This window comes from Carlito syrichta, unplaced genomic scaffold, assembly GCF_000164805.1.
Source record: "Carlito syrichta isolate Samal-C Ts95f unplaced genomic scaffold, Tarsius_syrichta-2.0.1 Scaffold305639, whole genome shotgun sequence".
Taxonomy (NCBI): Eukaryota; Metazoa; Chordata; class Mammalia; order Primates; family Tarsiidae; genus Carlito; species Carlito syrichta.
Window position 1 is genome coordinate 253,794 of NW_007249735.1, and position 19,163 is coordinate 272,956.

The 19,163-nt window shown below is 36.1% G+C and overlaps 1 protein-coding gene across 3 annotated transcripts in view; it reads right to left on the minus strand.

Annotated features, from left to right (window-relative positions):
• Positions 1-19,163, minus strand: part of FBXO38 (F-box protein 38) — a 59,225-nt gene that overhangs the window by 19,911 nt on the left and 20,151 nt on the right. For all 3 annotated transcript variants that reach the window (XM_021714380.1, XM_008061907.2, XM_021714378.1), the window contains exons 6-12: positions 16,930-17,067; positions 15,621-15,758; positions 12,541-12,634; positions 11,363-11,493; positions 7,359-7,529; positions 5,770-5,912; positions 4,680-4,893 (exon numbers count right to left, since the gene is read on the minus strand). In XM_021714380.1, the coding sequence (XP_021570055.1) occupies positions 4,680-4,893; positions 5,770-5,912; positions 7,359-7,529; positions 11,363-11,493; positions 12,541-12,634; positions 15,621-15,758; positions 16,930-17,067 (1,029 nt within the window). The remainder of the gene's footprint in view (positions 1-4,679; positions 4,894-5,769; positions 5,913-7,358; positions 7,530-11,362; positions 11,494-12,540; positions 12,635-15,620; positions 15,759-16,929; positions 17,068-19,163) is intronic.

Here is a 19,163-nt window from a genome sequence, read left to right on the forward strand (position 1 = left end):
CTAGTTTTTTTTTTTTTTTTTTGATTTATTATAGAGATGAGGTCTCACTAAGTTTCCCAGGTGGGTGGGTCTCGAACCCACGGGCTCAGGCAATTCACTCACCTCAGCCTCCCAAGGCACAGGATTACAGGCTGAGCCACCGAGCCCAGCGTAAGCTAACTTTTAATCAAATAAAAATATTTATCCTAGTTTTTTTGGTTTTTAGCTGAAATGTTATTTTAGTTGTAAAATAAAAGTATTATAAAACACTTAATGAATTTGAGCTCTTTTTATAAATATATTAACTGGTCTCATATGTAAAACCTGATTGAAAAATCTATTTATCTTAAGTCAGAGTCTGAAATACTCTGTCACCCAGTCTGCAGTTAAGTGGCACGATCACCGCTCACCAGCCTCCAACTCCTGCCTGGCCTCACGTGATCCTCTTGTATCAGCCTGCCTATTACCTGGGACTAAAGGTACACATCATCATTTCTGGTTAATTTTTGATTTTTTGTAGAGACATGGTCTTGCTATGTTACACAGGCTGATCTCAAACTCTTGAGCTCAAGCCATCCTCCCAACTCTGCCTCCTAAAGTATTGGGATTATAGGCATAAGCATGAGCCACCATGCCCAGCCTGATTAAAAATTTATAACCTTCATTAAGCAATGTAGAATAAAGAACTCATTGCCTCTTCAAAAAATAATTTGTATGCAACCATTTCTAGTATCAGAAATACTATTTAGTGGTTAACAATTACCTACCAAAATATAAAATGAAATACTTTTACTGGAATTATTTTCAGATTGAAGCATCTTAGGTTTCGAAAATAAAGACTTCCGTGGTTCTTAGAGTGTGGTCCTAGACAGCAACAGCAGCACTTGTTACTTGGTAAAAATGCAAACTCATGGCCCTACAAGGCAGTTGTGGGGACAATAGACTTGCTGAAGCTGTTTAATTCTTTCACTTTGGCATTTATGCACAGCTGATTCCTTTGCTTCTCAGTCTTTAATAGAAACTCAGAAACCCTGAGGTAAAGATCAGCAATTTGTGTTTTAATGAGCCCTCCAGGAGATGCTGGTGCATACTCAAGTTCAAGAATCACGGGCATAAAGCTGCAGAGCAGTTTCATTTGATGGTAATACAGGTTAATTTAGATTAAAAAAAAAAAAAGATCTGATACAATGGTAGTGCAATGGCAAAGGGGCAGTGTAGGCATAATGGGGAGACAATGCCAGGAGGGGCTGATGCCAGGAGGGGCTGATGCCAGATATGGGCAAGGCACATCATGACACTATGTTTAAAAGCATTAAGTACCAGGATTTAGGTTTTAAATTAAGATAGAAAATTATGCTTATGGTTATAAACTGTGCTCTATGGTTATAAATGTAATTAGGTAATATGCTTTAGCAATTACAGAAGCATAATTTTGACACAGTGATTCTATGTCAGGCAATAGTGAATTATTAAAAAACATGAACATCTATTCCTTGTTTTCGAGTGCAACAAAATTCAAGGAATAAACTTGTATGTTCAGATAATTAGTTCACAATGAAGTACTCTATATCATAAGACTTCTGGAAGTACACATCTAAGAGAATATCCTACTAAATTACAAAATTTTGGTAAATTAATACAGTATCTGTAAAACAACAAGATAATATTTTTGCTGGAGGTAATTTATACAAATTAAATGGCTTTAAAGTTACAAAATGCCCTTCTTTTAAAGTGAGTTACTTTGTGCAAGCTGGTGAAGTTAAACATAACAGAGTGTTAAACACAATATTCTTTATTTAACAAAATTTCTAACTTTGTTAAATAGTGGCACAGCTTCATTCTGGGGCTGGTCCAAATCAAATAAAGGCCCATGCATGAAAAGTTTTTTTTTTTTTCCTTTTTTAAGTGACAGGGTGTTGCTCTGTCCCCTAGGCTAGAGGGCAGTGGCATGATCATAGCTCACTGCAGCCTTCAACTTCTAGATGTAAAGCAATTCACCCACCTCAGTCTCCTGAATAGGTGGGACTACAGATATGTGCCACCATGCCCAGCTCATATGTGGAAAATTTTTAAATTGTACACCAAGGAGAGTCAACACGTCAATATCAATTCAAATAATTTTTAAAATATTATTTTCACTTAGAGTGAAATTATAAATATTAGTTATGCCAACTAACTTAAATTTCCAATGATCTTTATTACTATCAAGCCCTGCACTTCTCTCTGCTTGACCAAAAAAAAAAAAAAAAAAAAAATCAATCTTTCTCCAGCTCATTTTGTTAAAAAAAAAATTACCTGATATCTATGTATCTGTGTTCATGTGCAATAACAAATACAACTAAATATACGACCACCTGGGAGAGATCTGTGGACCTAATGTTTTATACCAATATTCATTTCTCTATGAATACTGCCACTGTCTTTAGAGCTCTTAGGCATCCTCTTGTTAAGGATATTTGATTCTTTAAACTTGGCATTTCTGCATTGCTCATTCCTTTGCTTCTCAGACTTTAATAGCATTTAAAGGTATTGTACTTGACAACACTCCTTCTAGATAACTGCTGAGGCTAAATCCTTTCACAGTAATTATGGTTTTTTTAATTCAAAATAGCTTATCCTGTATCTCGAGTATTTGGTTTGTATGCCAAGTATCTCATCTACTGAAGCCAATTCTAGAATTTAAGTTCCATTATTCTCTCTTAAATCAAATACACATACAAATTACATCAAATATGTTTTTGATATAATTTTGGTCCTTGCTGTACCAATACGTGATTTCATAAAGGAAGGATTCTCTACTCTGTAATGAGAAGCCTATGGCAGTGTACCTTTTCAGTGGAGTCTATGATATCTACATTAACTCCAACCACAAATGTGTTCATAAGATTTGGGTGTTCCGCATTGCAGTGCTACAGCAGTTTCCCACAGAGGGTCTTGTGTCCTCTGAAGCACAGATCTTTATGGTACTAGTGACCTGCACAATGTATAATGGTACAATGGAGTGCAGTGGCATGATCATAGCGCAGGCTTGAACATCTGGGGTCAAATGATCCTCCTGCCTCAATCTTCCAAGTAGCTGGGACTACAGGCATGCACAAAGGGACAATATCCCTCTCTCGGGTTGGCTCTGCACTTTTGATTATTTACTTACAGGGAGGCTGTCAGGAAAAAATTTTACCTAAGTCTGAAATGCCTAAGAGTATTCATACGGAAACAAAGTATGGAGCTAGATATAGCTGCAATTACTTCAGAAAAGTAAAAAAGCCCAGTCTGGAAATAAAGATTTGAAATTTAATAGCATATAATAAGTACCAAAGTCATGAGCCTGAATGAAAGTATATATATAAAAAAAAACCCTGGAAAACACAGCAAGATGCCATCTCTACAAAAAATTTAAAAATTAGCTAGATGTAGTGGTGTGCACCTCAAGTTCCAACTACTCAGGAGGCTGAGGTGGAAGGATTGCTTGAGACCGGGAGTTGGCTGCAATGAGCTATGACTGTGCACTGCATCCCAACTTGAGTGCTAGACTGAGACCCTGTGTCTAAAAGAAAAAGAAAGTATGCAGAGAAAAAGAGAGATAGATAGTGGACAAAAGCAGAATAGAGGAGGTAGTGCAAGCCAAGAAAACAGAGAAGGTATATCAAATGAGGCAGGGGAAAAACCAGGAAAATTATTTTAGAGATGCCAAGAGAAGAAAGTGTCTCATAAATGTACAAGTAGGCAACAATGTCAAATGCTACTGAGATGTCAAATAAAACAAAAGTGGAGAAATGACTCCCAGATTTGCCAAGAACCAAAGCAGAAAATTCTACAGAGACGATGTGACATGCTAACGTGAAAACAATGCCTATAAACAATCTTCGATCAGTATCTGTGTACCCAGCACGATACTAAAGGAAATCAGGATCTACACACAGTATGTTTTCATTACAAAAGCAGCTACATAATTATCAGGGCACCCTATTTCTCAATAATGGCTGCATTCCAGAGTAGGCAAAAGGGAACTACAAAAAGATAGCTATAAAAGATTCTTTTTCTAGTTCTTAAGGGTCAATTTGGAAACTGGAAAATCTGGTAACAATCTCATGTCATTCTCATCAACACAGGGACAGATGGAGCCTATTAACATATGGGTTGGCACACAGGTGTTCACTAAATGAAATAATTGGACAGATAGTTACAAAACAAATCAAACAGGTTTTTTTATAAGCTCATGTACTGAATTTGCAGAGTGACTGTGAAGATTTAATGAGTGAAGGTATGTGAAAGATGCCAATGTCTAGCACGTGGATGGCATTAATTTTTCAGTTCTTGGAATATCCAACAACTTTCTCGACGTTCATGCTATCCAATTGGTCAGGGAGATATTAAAAGATGCTCCTTTGTGTAACTCCTGAAAGTTAAATCTCAGTGAAGTCAGATCTCTAGGGTTACCACTGTACTCTAAATTCCATGGCATCTGTCAGTCCTTCCTAGTCTGTAAGTACCCTTACAGATTCTGTGGAGAAAGATAGTTTTGAAACATGCAAGGAAATAGAAAAATCTCATCCTCCCCCTCATGTTTCATGTCAACTAGCTTCCTTAATGTGCAAAGTGACAAGCTAAAACAGGAGAAAAAGGGAACAGGATAAAGTCAGAGAAATATGATCCAAAATAAAAATCATTTCTATCTGGAGCTCACAAAAGATCTCGGTTACCGTCGGCTGCAAACTGCTGCTCTCTGGGCTGTAGGTCTTGCCTAAAGTCATTTTCTTCATCTGAGTCATCTGGGTGATGGTGATTGTTGTCATGGATGTTGGCATTGTTATTCTGGGCATTATTATCATTGTCATTGTTGGAGTTCTGGTTGCTAACAAGGGCCGAGGAAACCCCAATTCCCGTGCCTGCACTCAGACCAACTCGAGCACAGCCCTAAGGCAAAACCAAACCACATGTTTATTAACTTGGGCTATGATATAACACTTCATTGTTAACATTCCTACATTTCACCTTTACATTAGAACTAATATTTACATACCACTTATTTATGAAATGCTTTCACATATGCATACAAGATCTCATTTAAGGCCCATAACACTTCAAACAAGATAAAGTGTCATCGGCCTGGTTTACAGGCGATGAGGTACACAATATGAAGACATCTGCCTAACAGCACATGGCACAGCTGGACCTAAATCCAATATTCTGAACTCAAGTTCTCAGCTTTCCCCATTACACTGCAGAGTTTCGAAATGAGAAAATAACTGTTAATAACTGACAAAAGAGAATATAATTAGCTGAAAGATTAATTAGGTTGATATTACCTTGAGAGTATAGAGTTCTATATGTTAAGCAGTTTTAAAATAACATTTTTTTGTACAACTAGGAAGCCTTAGACTTCCCAGGAAATACAACTTAATAGCAAAGTAAAACATGCACAAAATAAATTCCTAGTTCTTATTTACACTTTAGATTCCTGATTAGAGATTTAATCTACCAACTAATTGCTCTGAGTCATAATTTTTACCTTAAATCAAATTTCCAACCTCACCCTTCCCTTTACTTCATAGAATTGATGGAAACAACATTCACTTACTTTTCTTTTCTCTTCCTGAGAGACCCCTTGATACTCATTTGTAAGAACGGGAGGCCAGGCATCATTACAACCTTTATGCCTTCACTGAGGATGGCAGTAAAAAATACAACTAGAATACCGCAAGGCATATTATTAAAGAAAAAAACATAATCTTTTTGTTTTCTTCCGAGCATCAACATAAATAAATAAAAACTCCCTCAAATGTGGCTTACCTTGGGTGGTTCACGAAACATCTGATCCAGTGAAATAAACTCCAGGCTGGGCAACAATTCAATAAACTGGCCAAAGGAGTCTAGCTTCAAAGCATGGCACCGTACTAGGTTGATATCAACCAATCGAGTCCATCTTGAGTGGTCTGTTGAAGAAATGACATAACCAGAGAAAATGTAAGGAGCACTTTCCCCATTATTGATTAATTTTGCTATAGGTCACAAAGACTTTCAAATCCTTTTTCTTTAAATAACTTTTTCCTTATTTCATGATTTCTAAAACTTGATGACTCTCAATTATGTTTACATACCTAATTCTACTGAGAACGAAATGGCCGGGAGACATTAATTTGAAACCAAATCAATCCTGATTCAAATGTGATCCACTCAACAACCTACATGTCTTTTCAACAATAGGACACTGAATAAAGAAATTTTGGCATATTTATTTAATAGAACATTATACAGCTATTTCAAAAGAATGGAGAGCTGAATATGCTTACTGATGTGGAAGACTCTACATAGTACAAAAAAACAAACTATAGGACAGTGTATACAGAGGAAGATCCTTTTGTATAATATAAACCATTTTTAAATGCTATAAACATATAGGCTGCAATATGCACAAAGTAATTTGTCCAGAAGAATATACAAAAAACTATTGATGATGGTTACCTTTGAGAAGAGGAGAGTTTTCATTTTGTACCTTTCTGTACTGTTTGAAATTTATCAAATGCATGTATTACTTTTATTTTTTTAAGTGTTAACAGGAATTCTGAGTGATGGGATTATAGGCCATTTTTTTGTTTTCTTCTTTATACTCTTCTGTATTTAAGAAAACAAACAAACCAAAAATCCAATAAATGTTATTTTTTAAAAGTGATCTACACCTGCTATATCCTAAAGTTCATATTTCCCAATAACTTCTGGGTTCAGCTGGGTCAGCAACAGAATTTAACTGCACAAAGTAATTTGGTTCATGAGACATGGCCATCTTAAAGAGTGATCTCAGTACAGGCCCCAGAACCCTAAAACAGGCCTGGAAAGTGACTATGTGAGAGATACAGATCCCTGTGAGGCACCTCCACAGCAGGGGAGGCTGTTCTGCAGGTGTCATGAGGAAAACATTCTCCAGCTCTCAATTTATTGAATGGTTTGTAAATTTAAGTATTTGAGAAGGGCCATTAAAACAACAGTTAATATTACTCTCTCAGAGAGGAAAATGAACTCCTGCCATAAGGAAAAAATATCAAGTGCAAAAGTCACAATTCTACACATAGGGGACTCGGTGGGGAAAGGAAGTCTAGAATTTTCAGTCAGTAGATAATTTCACCTCGGGTGGTTTAATGTCACTTAATTAAATTTTTTCATTATACATACCCACTTTGTCCTTTCAGGTGATGCCATTTGTGAAGGTAATTCAGAGAAAACAACTATAATATTAACAATTAACTAAACTTAATTTTATATGCCTAGCCCAAAAAAGTACATACAAAGATCAGGGTGCTTGAATTCACAACCTGAACAGTACAAATTTCTAGGTATTTCAGTATAAAAAATAAAATATAGCTGTTGTTTTAAGTCTACAGTACCTGAGATCCAATTGTATGGGTTGTGTAAATGAGGGCAATTATAAATTGCCAAATATTTGATACAGGAAAAAACTTCATTGACAGCCTTCATCCCAATATCAGTGATGATGCCAGGATTTTCTACCACATCAGCCAAACCATACTTCACCAGGTCTGCGTTAGCCATTCTGCCTAAAAAGAGAAATCAATTTTTTTTTTAAAAGTAAAATTCTTAAGTGTCATGGAATGTTACCAATTTTGTAACCCAGCATCCAGTATGATCAATCTCTACGATCATTCTCTATCATCTGTTCATCACCAGATTCAGGTTCAGGTATCATTTCAGGTTAAGTATTCTGTATATATAATAGTACTTCCCATACAAATAAGAATTTGTATTAAAAGTCAAGTCACAGCTAGTAGAAAGAAATTATTTTCAATTGTTTAGAAAAGGAAAAAAGAAAGCAAAAATTCTTAAAGCATAACTAAGGGATGTATCATATTGGTTCACACCCATGGTGAAGTTTTAGCTCTACCTTTTAAAAAGAAAAACAAAATCTTAAAAATGCAACTCCCTCACACTGTAAGGACAAGTTCTTAGAATCTGGTGTGGCCATGTGTAGAGAAGGGCAAACTCTGAGAATTCCAGACTTATCTTTAGAGCCCATGAAGTTAGTAATGTCCCCCTAGCCTCTGAAAGTGGACTTCTAACTCAAACATATGTCTGGGGTGTGGTGCCTACTCTCTGATCACACACTAGGGGGCTGGGAATACATGCAGGAGGCTCATCCCTCCTAGATCATACCATTGGGAATCACAACTCATCCCTTGCCTCCTATCATCACTTCTCCCATTGCATGCCCCTCAACAAGATGTTCCACTTGGCTATGAGAGCTCCCTGAAGGAAAAAATGGACAGTGGCTAGTCAGCCCATAATTCCATCATTAGTGTCCAGCAGAGTACCAGGGATACAAGGACTCAACACATGTCTCTCCTAGTACTTGCAATCAACTGCCACATAGGACAAGGAAAACATTGTTGCTCTGGTGAAGTTCCCCAAACATCATAAGGATTTAGAGCTTTAGCCCAGAACATGTTGAATCAATCTGTTCCAAACTCCTCCTATTTCTATTTCCAGTCACAGTCTCTCTCCTACAGTCCCTATTTTTGGTATTTACTGGCATTTCTTCCAGATCTCACCCTATTCCATTCTCTACAATTTAGCTAAGCTACTTTCTTTAGCACCTGGTAAGGATCTTTACCTGCCCTTTGAATTCAAGGTGAAACTTGCCTTTCTCCTTAAGATGGGTAAATCTTTGACTGACCCTATTCCCTGGATGGTATCTGTACAGATACTGCAGCCTAACATGACAAACCCATCTTGCATTCAGTCTTCTGAGATTACCACCATGCTCCCATTCTTGGGTTTCCTGTTTGCCACACACCCTCAAAATGCTAGTATCACCTGGGATTCATTTTTGTTTCTTTTCTCTCTTTAGCCTAGAGGTCAGCTGAAAGTAAAAGCTATCATTTACTGAATATTTCCTAAATGCCAGATACTGTTATTAGTTGACTCCTTGGAGCTACCCAATAGAAAAGTAGGAGAATATCTCTCCATTTAAAAAACGAGAAAACATGGACATGAAAGAAGTAACTGGCTGAGGTCTCATGAATACTAACAGGCAGGTCTCAATTCCATTTCTCTCCAAAGCTGTAGAGCTAAAGATGACACTTCATGCTTTTGAAGTTTTTATTGGGTTATGCATCTCTATCACCTGAAATCATACATCCACATAAACAAAGAACTTCTCTCTAAGGATCCCGCCTTGGGCCACTGATTTTCTCACACACATCATCAATATCTTAACCCATGTCAATCGCTCACTTTTTCCAGTCACTTTTCTTTATTCCTAATACACAGCGTTTATTTTTCAGCACATCCATTTCCCAATCTAGCACTGTCACTCTTATCAAAAATGCTTGAGGACAAAAGTGACGTTTCTATTTATTTACTGTGCCAGACCCTTGGTAACAAATAATAACTCAAGTTTTACCAGAGGCCACACACCACCTCTTGAAGAGACACTTCAAATCTAAATCACTGCGAAGAGAGAGACTAAGTGAAAGAACGTGAGTAGAGACCTCTCATCCCTCTCAAGATGGTCTGTTAGAGGCACCTGGTACCTATTCTGAAACAGAATCCTAGACTGTCTCTGGAGGAGCAGAGGACCATATACATGCATGAGAGAAGGGGTTGAACTACAGTGAAGAATGGCTACATAAAGGTCAAGACTAAGAGACCACTAAATATCAAAGAGACTATGAAACAAACTGTTGAAAACTGAGATAATGGCAGTCAAGTAGATAAAGTAGTTTTATGTCATTAAAAATGTGTGTAGGCCAGGCACGGTGGCTCAAGCCTGTAATCCCAGCACTTTGGGAGGTCGAGGCAAGAGGATTGCCTGAGTCCAGGGGTTCGATACCAGCCTGGGCAACCTGGCAAGCCCTCGTCTCTACAATAAATCAAAAACTTAGCTGGGCATGGGGATGCACATCTGCAGTTCCAGCTACTTTGAAGGCTGAGGCAGAAGGATCATCTGAGTTCAGAAGGTCAAGGCTGCATTGGCCAGGAGCGCACCACTGCACTTCAGCCTGGGCAGAAGAGTGAGACTCCAACTTAAAAAGAAAAAAATGGTGCAGAGGAAAAAGAAACACCCTAAGGAAATAAGTTATAAAGATAACTCTTAAAGACAATCTTTTTAGTAGACCTAAATGTCATCCTGAAGACACAAAATGTGTCATTTTGAGCTTTAGGAAAAACAGAAAAAAAAATTATAGAAAGAACACCAATTTCCAAACTAATAATTTTATGTTACTACACAGACATTGTAGAAACATAGAAAATGTTATTAAATAGCAACCTCATTCAAAACCAGAAAAGTTTCATATCAAATACATTAATTTCATATGAAATCACTATATTGGTTTAGCATTCTAAAGCTATTTTGGAGAAAAGCCAATCTTTTTCAAAGCTCTATCAGTTTAAAGTGATTCCCATATTAAATTGGCTAGAAAAAAATAATTTGACTATTCAAGTAACCCTTCATTTGTATTAATAAATATTGTGAACAACAGAAAAGTAAAAAGCAAAACAAGCAAAAAACTCCCATAACTATTATTGTGATATATATTAGCAATGAAAAAGGAAAACAGTCATGTTTTTCGACCTGAACTGTCCTGATCAGAGGGTTAAGCTTTCTTGTGTTTTTCTACAATGCAAATTAGATCCAAAGGAAAAATGTCATTTGGTATGATACTGAGAGTTCAAGACAGACTTGTCGAAAAATACATGGGGAAGAAACTAATTCTCGAAAAAATAAAAACATACCAGTGGTAAAAATTTTCTTCCATCTCTTACTAATGCCATATAGAAAAAAAATTTGAATAATGAATTCACATGCATTAGAACCCAAAGGAATGAGTTTCCAATTGTAAGTGCATTCTAGAAAATGCTGTGAACAAGCCTTCCAACAGCAATCATGAAATGAATACTGACCATTATGTGCTCACACTAACTGGAAAATCCAGAACCCCCAGCAGACTTATTATGCAAATGAAGAGCATGGGCAGGGAATGGGACCTCATCTGAGAGGACCATCAAAAGCTTCGAGAAGTGTGGCAGACCAAATTCAACAATGGAATCAAGGATGACACTCTGTGAAAAAAATGAAGCAGAATGGGAAAGAAACTTGGGCAGCAAAGTGGAGACAATATCAAATGTAGATAAGGATCTTCTTGGTGTAATATTTAGCACTGTATTTTCTATGATATGCTAAAATCAGAGGCAATATGAAAAAAAATCACTGACATTTCTAATAGAAAAGTTTCTTTTTCAAGAAGTGAGAGCACCTATGACTTTAAGTTATCTTATGTTCAGAAAAATATGGCACGATCCAATTCAAATTTCAGTCTGTCAAGAAAGTTTCCTACAGCAATTCTAGGAATTAAAATAGGTTAAGTCTTACTCTGTAGCAAAAACTCATCTACGTATCCCAGATGAAGGGTTTCAAACTGGGGAAATTCCAACTCTGCCATCTTTAGGGCAGAAAAGACACCATCTTTGGTTAGGGAAGGCTGGATCCGAACTTCATGTAACCTATGAACAAAGAGATACAATATATCAGAGTAAAACAAAAGCTATCAGAACCCAAGATTCCTCCTAACGTAAGGCCCTGAAAAATGTTTATGATTTTACTAAAGTGTAACAGATCTCAACAACTTCCTCTAACCCATGAAAAAAAAATATCTGGGATGCTTCCTTTAAAGGAGTATTTGTAAAGTTTAAGCACATCTTAGGCAGTAAAATGAAGCTATATACACACAGTAAGAATCTTATATCCTTTCAAGTGCTTTCCTAAACCTGACTGAGTAAAGGTGAGAACCTGTATCTGGTGCGTGTTTCTTTAATTTCTTTCTTATGCTAGCTATTAATGCTCTACTTTAACAAAGAGTACAGTTCTATAGTAGACAACAATATCTACTTTCTTAAACTTAGAAATACTTCTGCTTTATTTTACTTACACTCCTATATTCTATTGATGGAAAGAGTTTCATTTTTTAATAAATTGAAAAAATGGTTAATTCAATTTAAAGAAAATATTATAAAAATAAAAGTAGAGGTAGACCTTTGTATAGACAACAGTATATATATATGGCATAAAGTGATATAAACATGTGGTTGAAAAATATAGAAGTGCTACATGGTGAGATTTTGGAAAAGTTGATTTAAAGCATTGACCTCAGGACGGCAAACATTATGACCAACGAACTAAAACAATCCAGAAAATCATTCAGAGATTGAGACTATGATTCCTGAAAGTGCTACAAACACTAGTGCTTCCATGTTGGACTCTGGCACTTACAGATAGTCCTGCTTTTCTCTGACATGAGACCACACTCTTCCAGAGCTTGCTAGTCTAGAGTGCAGCTTAAATGGTCACCAGTTACAACATTAAGACCACCACTATGTCACACCCATCTGTTTTTAAAACAACTAATCCTTTGTATTTGAAATCTGACAAGGCTTAATCAAATGTCATGCACACACACATAAACATATATTCCCCCAAGTTTTTGTAAAACAGAGAAAAACACATAATTCTAAGAAAAAAAAAAAAAGACCCAACGTGAAGAGGAAACATACCTACGGGCAGCAGTAATGATGAGGTAACCAAGATCTACTTCAAGAGCATTTTTACAAGCTCCCAAAACAATAGTGTGCAAATTTCTAAAACCACCTAAAGGAGAAAGGGGACAAAAACATGCATTTATTTATTTATTTTTTAATTTATTTTATTTTATTTTTTTAGTTGGAGTCTCACTCTGTCGCCCAGACTAGAATGCAGTGGCCGCTCCTGGTCACTGCAGCCTCAACCTGCTGGGCTGCGGCGATCCCTCCGCCTCAGCCTTCCAAGTAGCTGGAACTACAGGCGCGCGCTACCATGCCCAGCTTATTTTTTGATTTATCGTAGAGACGAGGTCTCGCCAAGTTGCCCATGGGTCTTGAACCCGCGTGCTCAGACAATCCACTCACCTCAGCCTCCAAAAGCGCGAGATTACAGGCTGAGCCACCAAGCCCAGCTTTAATTTTTTACCACAGCACTTTAGTAAAGCATTTACACACATTAGATGACACTTGTTTAGATGTAAATGTAAGTTTTATTTTTACATTCAAATCAATATCTCGGGCTAAATTATAATTAATAGTCATTTACAAAGAGAGGAAAACAGATATCTATTTTGAAAAGACACTCTAATGGTAACTGAAACTACTCTAAAAGATTTAAACTATTAAGTGAGGATTTGCAGAAAGCCAGAAGCTCATGATGGAACTTCTACGTAAAGAAGGGACTCTGCCACTTTCTGGCCAAATTTTGAATCTCCAATATATCATATGGAAAAAGACCAGTATGACTTACTGATTCTTTTGTGTGTGTTTTTGAAACTTGTATTTGCATACAGAAAAGGACACAAATTATTAATGTAAAGCATAGTGAAAGGATTGATTTGTCTGTTTTAAACTTTTATAAATAAAATTACAATGGACACTTCTGTGCCTGGTTTCTTTTACTGAACATTTTGTTGGTGAGATACATCCATGTTGTTGTATATAGCTGTAGTTTGTTCAGTCTTATTGCTGCATATTCTGTTGTATAAACATGCCGCATTGTAATTACCCATTCTACTGCTGACAGGCATTGGATTCTTTCCATTTGGGGTCCATTAGAAACAATGCTTCTATATGAACCATCTTGGATTGAACATGTCTTTTAGAGAACATAAGTATATACACTTTGGTTTGGTTTAAAGCCTGCACTGCAGCTATTGTTACATGTATGGTCAACTTTAGTAACTACTGTCAAACAGTACTGGCATCAATTTGTATTTACTTTCACCAGTGCTGCTGGAAGGCACTGCTGCACCCATCCTAACCAACATTCTTGCTTATCTTTTTCCTATTAGTCGTATGAAGGCAAAATCATTTGTTGTATATCACGATGTAGTTTTAATCTGTATTTCCCTAATGATTAGTAAAATTTATCGTTTTTTCATTTTTACTGGTTATATGAATAGCCTTTTGTGGGAAGTCTTTCAAGTCTTTTCCCATTTTTTTTTCTACTGGGTTGTCTGTGTTTTTCTAACTAATTTCAGGAGTCCTATACGCATTCTCAATGCAAGTCCTGTATCTGGTATCTATATTGCAAATAGCTCCTCCTACTCCTTGACTTTTGACTCTCTTAATCATGAGTTTTGACCAACAAAGTCTTCATTTTAATTTGGTCCAGCTTAGTAACTAAGTTGTCTTTAAAAATTTTATTTTTCACATTTGGATCTATGATCCATTTAGAATTAATTTTTGTGTGAGGTATACTGACTCTGAGTAAAATATAAAACAGGGTCATCCTTACATACTGATTAGAGAAGAAAATCTCTGTTTCTCTTAAAGAACTTTATACAATGTTTTAGTTTTTTAGCATCTCTCTCTCGGTCTTCTCTCTAGTGAATGGACCTACTGCTGCCTTCTTTTCCCCTTTGACTTTTATCCTGTTAACAGCAGCCATGGGTAATAATAATACTGCTGGTCTTGAGGGAGACTATTCTATTCCCTTGGCTAAATGTAACGACATGCACTTACACCAGACTTGACTACCTGGCAAAATGTCTAAAAATTTAGTACTTTTTCTTCATTATATTTTAACACTATTAATGCTAATGTTTATTTGTTATCAATGGTACTAATGATTTTCCCTTTTATTTTATAGATACACAAAGATAGATTCTTAGTTTTCAACTATTAACTATCTATCTAGCTAAACCTCTCTCTCTCGCTCTCTCTCTCTTTTTTTTTTTTTTGAGTAGGCTTCTCACTCTGTCACCCAGGCTGGAGTGCAATGGCACACTCACGGCCACCACAGCCTTGAACTGCTGGGCTCAGGCAATCCTTCTGCCGCAGGCTTCCAAGTAACTAGAACTACGGGAATGTGCCACCATGCCCAGCTAATGTTTCGATTTATTATAGAGACGAGGTCTCACCACATTACCCAGGCTGGTCTCAAACCTGTGGGCTCAGATAATCCTTTCGCCTCTGCCTCCTAAAGTGCTGAGATTATAGGCATGAGCCACCAAGCCTGGCAGTCTCTACATATTTTTTTCAATGAAGAGATGATTAACATAGGGTACGTCCAGTTACTTATCATTAATTATCTATAGTTAAGGATCTAAAGAGTGAAATTTTCTTAAAGACATCATCTGATAGATAAATAAAATATCCAAGTGAGAAACATGAAAGCATTTTATATGTTATAAAGTACTAAACAGATGTTAGACATTAGCATTACTAAAGCCTGAGTTCTTCTGGAGGTCTAGGGTGTCCAAGTCATAAAATATCTCTTATCACCAAAAAGCTCTAGAAATCTGTTAACATTTATAAGAAAGAGTCCAAATATAACAGGAGGCAGTATTAACCAAGTAACAAGTAATAACAAGCCAGAAAACATGACTTACCACTCTACTATTTATTTTATGAAGGTTTAACATGCATAAAGAAGAAATGAATACTAGCATATGCTCATGGTTACCTATTCTCCATCAAATACACCAGAGAAAGCACAATTAATGACAAGCATTTTCATTTAAAAAGACTTGTCAGAGAAACTAAATAAAAGCTTACTGAATTTCTGAAATTGAATTTCAAAATATTTAGTAACTAAAGAAAATTAATACCTGATCTCCAACTGTCTTCAACAACATGTTGGATAAGACCTCCAAGGAAAGGAACTCGAACCATTTCTAAGTGTTCCAAGTTTCGGGCAGAGGCTAAGCCTGTTACTAAAGGGACATATTTCAAGGAATTTGTGGGTCCTGGAAAAAAATAAAATTTTTAATAGAACAACGTAAATCATCTTAAAAATGAATTTTCAAATCAGTAACTGAAATTAATAACTAACAGTCTCAAAATAACAGCCAAATTGACTCTGCAATCTATAATTCTTGTTATACATGAAAGTGTTAGTTAGCCTGTTAACCACACATTTACTCAGCATAAAGATGTTTCAGTAACATTGGAGAGATATGTAGTATTTTTTGTAAATTCCCCAAAGTCTCAATAATTTTTAACTCAAAATACCTAATGGGAAAAAGTCAAGATGAAAATTTGATCCTTCACTCAAGTAAACAGTTCAATCATTTAAACATCTATGTGACCAGTGTTGTATTAGATACTATGCAAGATCACCAGAGATACGGTCCTGTCCATCAAAAAGCCTGTGACTGACATGGAGACAGAACTAACATGAATAATTAAAGAAGGATCAAAAGGTAGAATGCAAATATAAAAATAATAACTGCTATACCCCATAAAAAATAAAATAGAAAGAGGAAGGTAAGTTGGAAAGGGCAAAACCTGAAGGATATATATGTAAACGAGAGGAAGGAAGTACACATCTCAGGACAAGAAAACAATAATAGAGTATAAGTAAAGACACTGAGGTGAAAGCCAGATGGTTGTGTAGGGGACAGTAAATAGGTAACGTGATTATAAAGGAAGGCATATCTTGGAAAGGAGTCAGAATACGGAATAAGAGAGGCCTGTCTATTATGAACAGGATGAACAGGATTTGAAGAAGCGTAGTTCCCACTTGATGCTCTGGGCAACAGGGATACTAATAGTTTCTGTTCAGAAGAATAAAAGTATAAAGGCAAAGTTTAAGGTAGATTAGGTCATATAACTGTTTACATGCAGATGGCTAAGAGACCAGAGACAAAGAAAGCAAACTAAAATCTAATAAACATGCCCACAAAAATTTAAAAGTGCCTATTAGAAATAGAAATATTCTAACTCGTTTTTGATTTGTTTTTTGAGGAAGTCAAATAGAAACCATGTTTCTAATGTCTTTAAAAGAAAAAGTACATTTATCTTCACAAGCTAGTAAATTACAAAACATAAATATTAATAATATAATTTTATTCACAGATACAGCTATAGAGTTTGCTTTAGAATATGTCTAACTCCACCATAATTGTGTACCAGTACCTGCACAGTTCCTCATGACGAAAGTTCTTAAGCTGATACAGAGAAAGTCTTTAAATGGCTGTGGCTTAGTGAGCCTTACCCACTTCATATAAAGGTGCCTGAGCATTGGGATACAAGGAATTTCAGGAACATTCACCCCTAAAACACAAATTAAAAAAAAAAAGAATAAGAAAAATCACAAAAATACTCCATACTCTGCATGTAAGTTTAAGAATCTATTTTTAAAATTAACAAATTATCCTTCAAGAAGATTTTTAACACAACAAATTACATCATTAAAATCTATAATGTGCCTTATTTAAAACAGATTTATAAAGAACAAGTAATGTAATCCATAAACAGGCTAATTTTTTTCTTTTTTAGGAAGGGCATATGGGAAAATGAGATTTTTAATGTATTTCTACATTTTATATACATAAAACTTTCTCATAATTTTGCAACTCTTCCAGAATACATTTGCCCAGAAGATGTAAAGTGAAGATAGGTTACTGAAAGCAAAATTGTGACACTAAAGATGAAATGCACACATTTATTATTTGATTATCAACATCCCCCTAGTGGAAAAACTAAATTTCTCAGCAAAAAGTCAGGCTACCTGGGTATAAATATTCAAATATCCAGATAACCAGAATATCCAGAAGATATCCAGACACAGAGCTAAAAAGTTGCTTCTAAAAATATATGAATCTTAAGGATTTGTAAATATGTGGTAGCAGCCAGCCAACATGGCTCTGAAAAAGTGAGAAACCTTTATTTTAGTATTTCAAATTGATGAAAGCATTTTATGCATCTGATCCGTAAATGGCTTAATACTAGGAATCACACTCACAGAGGTCCACGACTGGAAGATGGGAAGTGTAGAATGAGGTGGAACAATTCAGGAGATGTGGAAGAAAAAAGAAGACAGATAACTCATAAATGCTAAATGGAAGAAAGCAGTTTGAGGAACTTGCCCAAGAGTCTAAACACTGTAGGCTACAGAAAAGCCAAGGAAGGGACACAACTTTATAATTGAAATACAAGGATACAAGGTGACGGCATTTAAGAAATGGTAGTTGGCAAAAACCAGTTTAATGCAACTTTTAAGTCCTGCTAGCAATAATAACCAGAGAAAGCAAAACTGGAGTACCTGAATGAGCAGTTATTTAAAAGCTAAATTCTGCAGAATGATCCTACTGTAGCCTACCAGGATTACTCCTTAACATGGTCCTCTCAAAATAGCATAGTTCAATTTGGCTTAAACTATGTTCACACCCTGTATGGCAACAGACAGGAAGTAAAATTGGGGATAAGATAAAAGAAAAGCAGAAGTGAGGTATAGACTGAGGTGCAAAATATAAAATCCATAAAGGTATCCACATGGTTTATCATCAACCATGAAGACAGTAGTAATGATTGTATTGACTAGAAAACACAGGGTAGCAAGGGTGGGACAGATCCAGAGAAGACAGTGTACCCTGTGCCTAATCCACATTTTGCCCCAAAACCTTTTTATAACAAAGGACACAATTTTTCCAATCACATTTTCGTTGTATCACTATCACACAGTAAGTGTTAAACTGTTGAGTGAATCACATGAATTAATGCATTTTATAATAAACTCACCAAGTACTTATGTTTGCAACGAACTGTGACAGGCATCGTAGAAAATATAAATATATAAAAACAGTCTTTGATCATAAGGAGTTTATATAATAAACTTCAGACATTACAGAGTCCCTTTGTTATCTAAAAGTCCAATTTCAAACTAGATATCCAAGCAAGTGAGTGAATCTTCACTATTAGTTCACGTAAGAGCTGGTTTTTTGAAAGAGCCTGGCAACTCCTTCTCCTTCTCTTGCTTCTGCTCTTGCCAGGTGACACACCTGCTCACGCTCTGCATTCTACTATGACCGTAAGCTTTCTGCGGCCTCATCAGAAGCCCAGAAGATGCCAGCATGAAGCAGAATCGTGAGCCCAAATAAGCCTCTTTCCTTTATAACTTATCTAGTCTCGAGTATTTCTTTACAGCAACACAAAATGAACTAATACACCCAGTTTCAGAAATTTCCAGTTCTTCAGACCATCTCCAACAGCTGGAAAAATGCTTGGAATACAGTATACACTCAATAAGTATATGTTGAATAAAATGGTAAATAAAGAAATATTAAAGGTTAGATTATTATTAACAGGGCTTTCCCCAAAATTCCCTTCAGTAGTCTAAGCCAAAGATGACAAATTAAATTTGAGAAAAT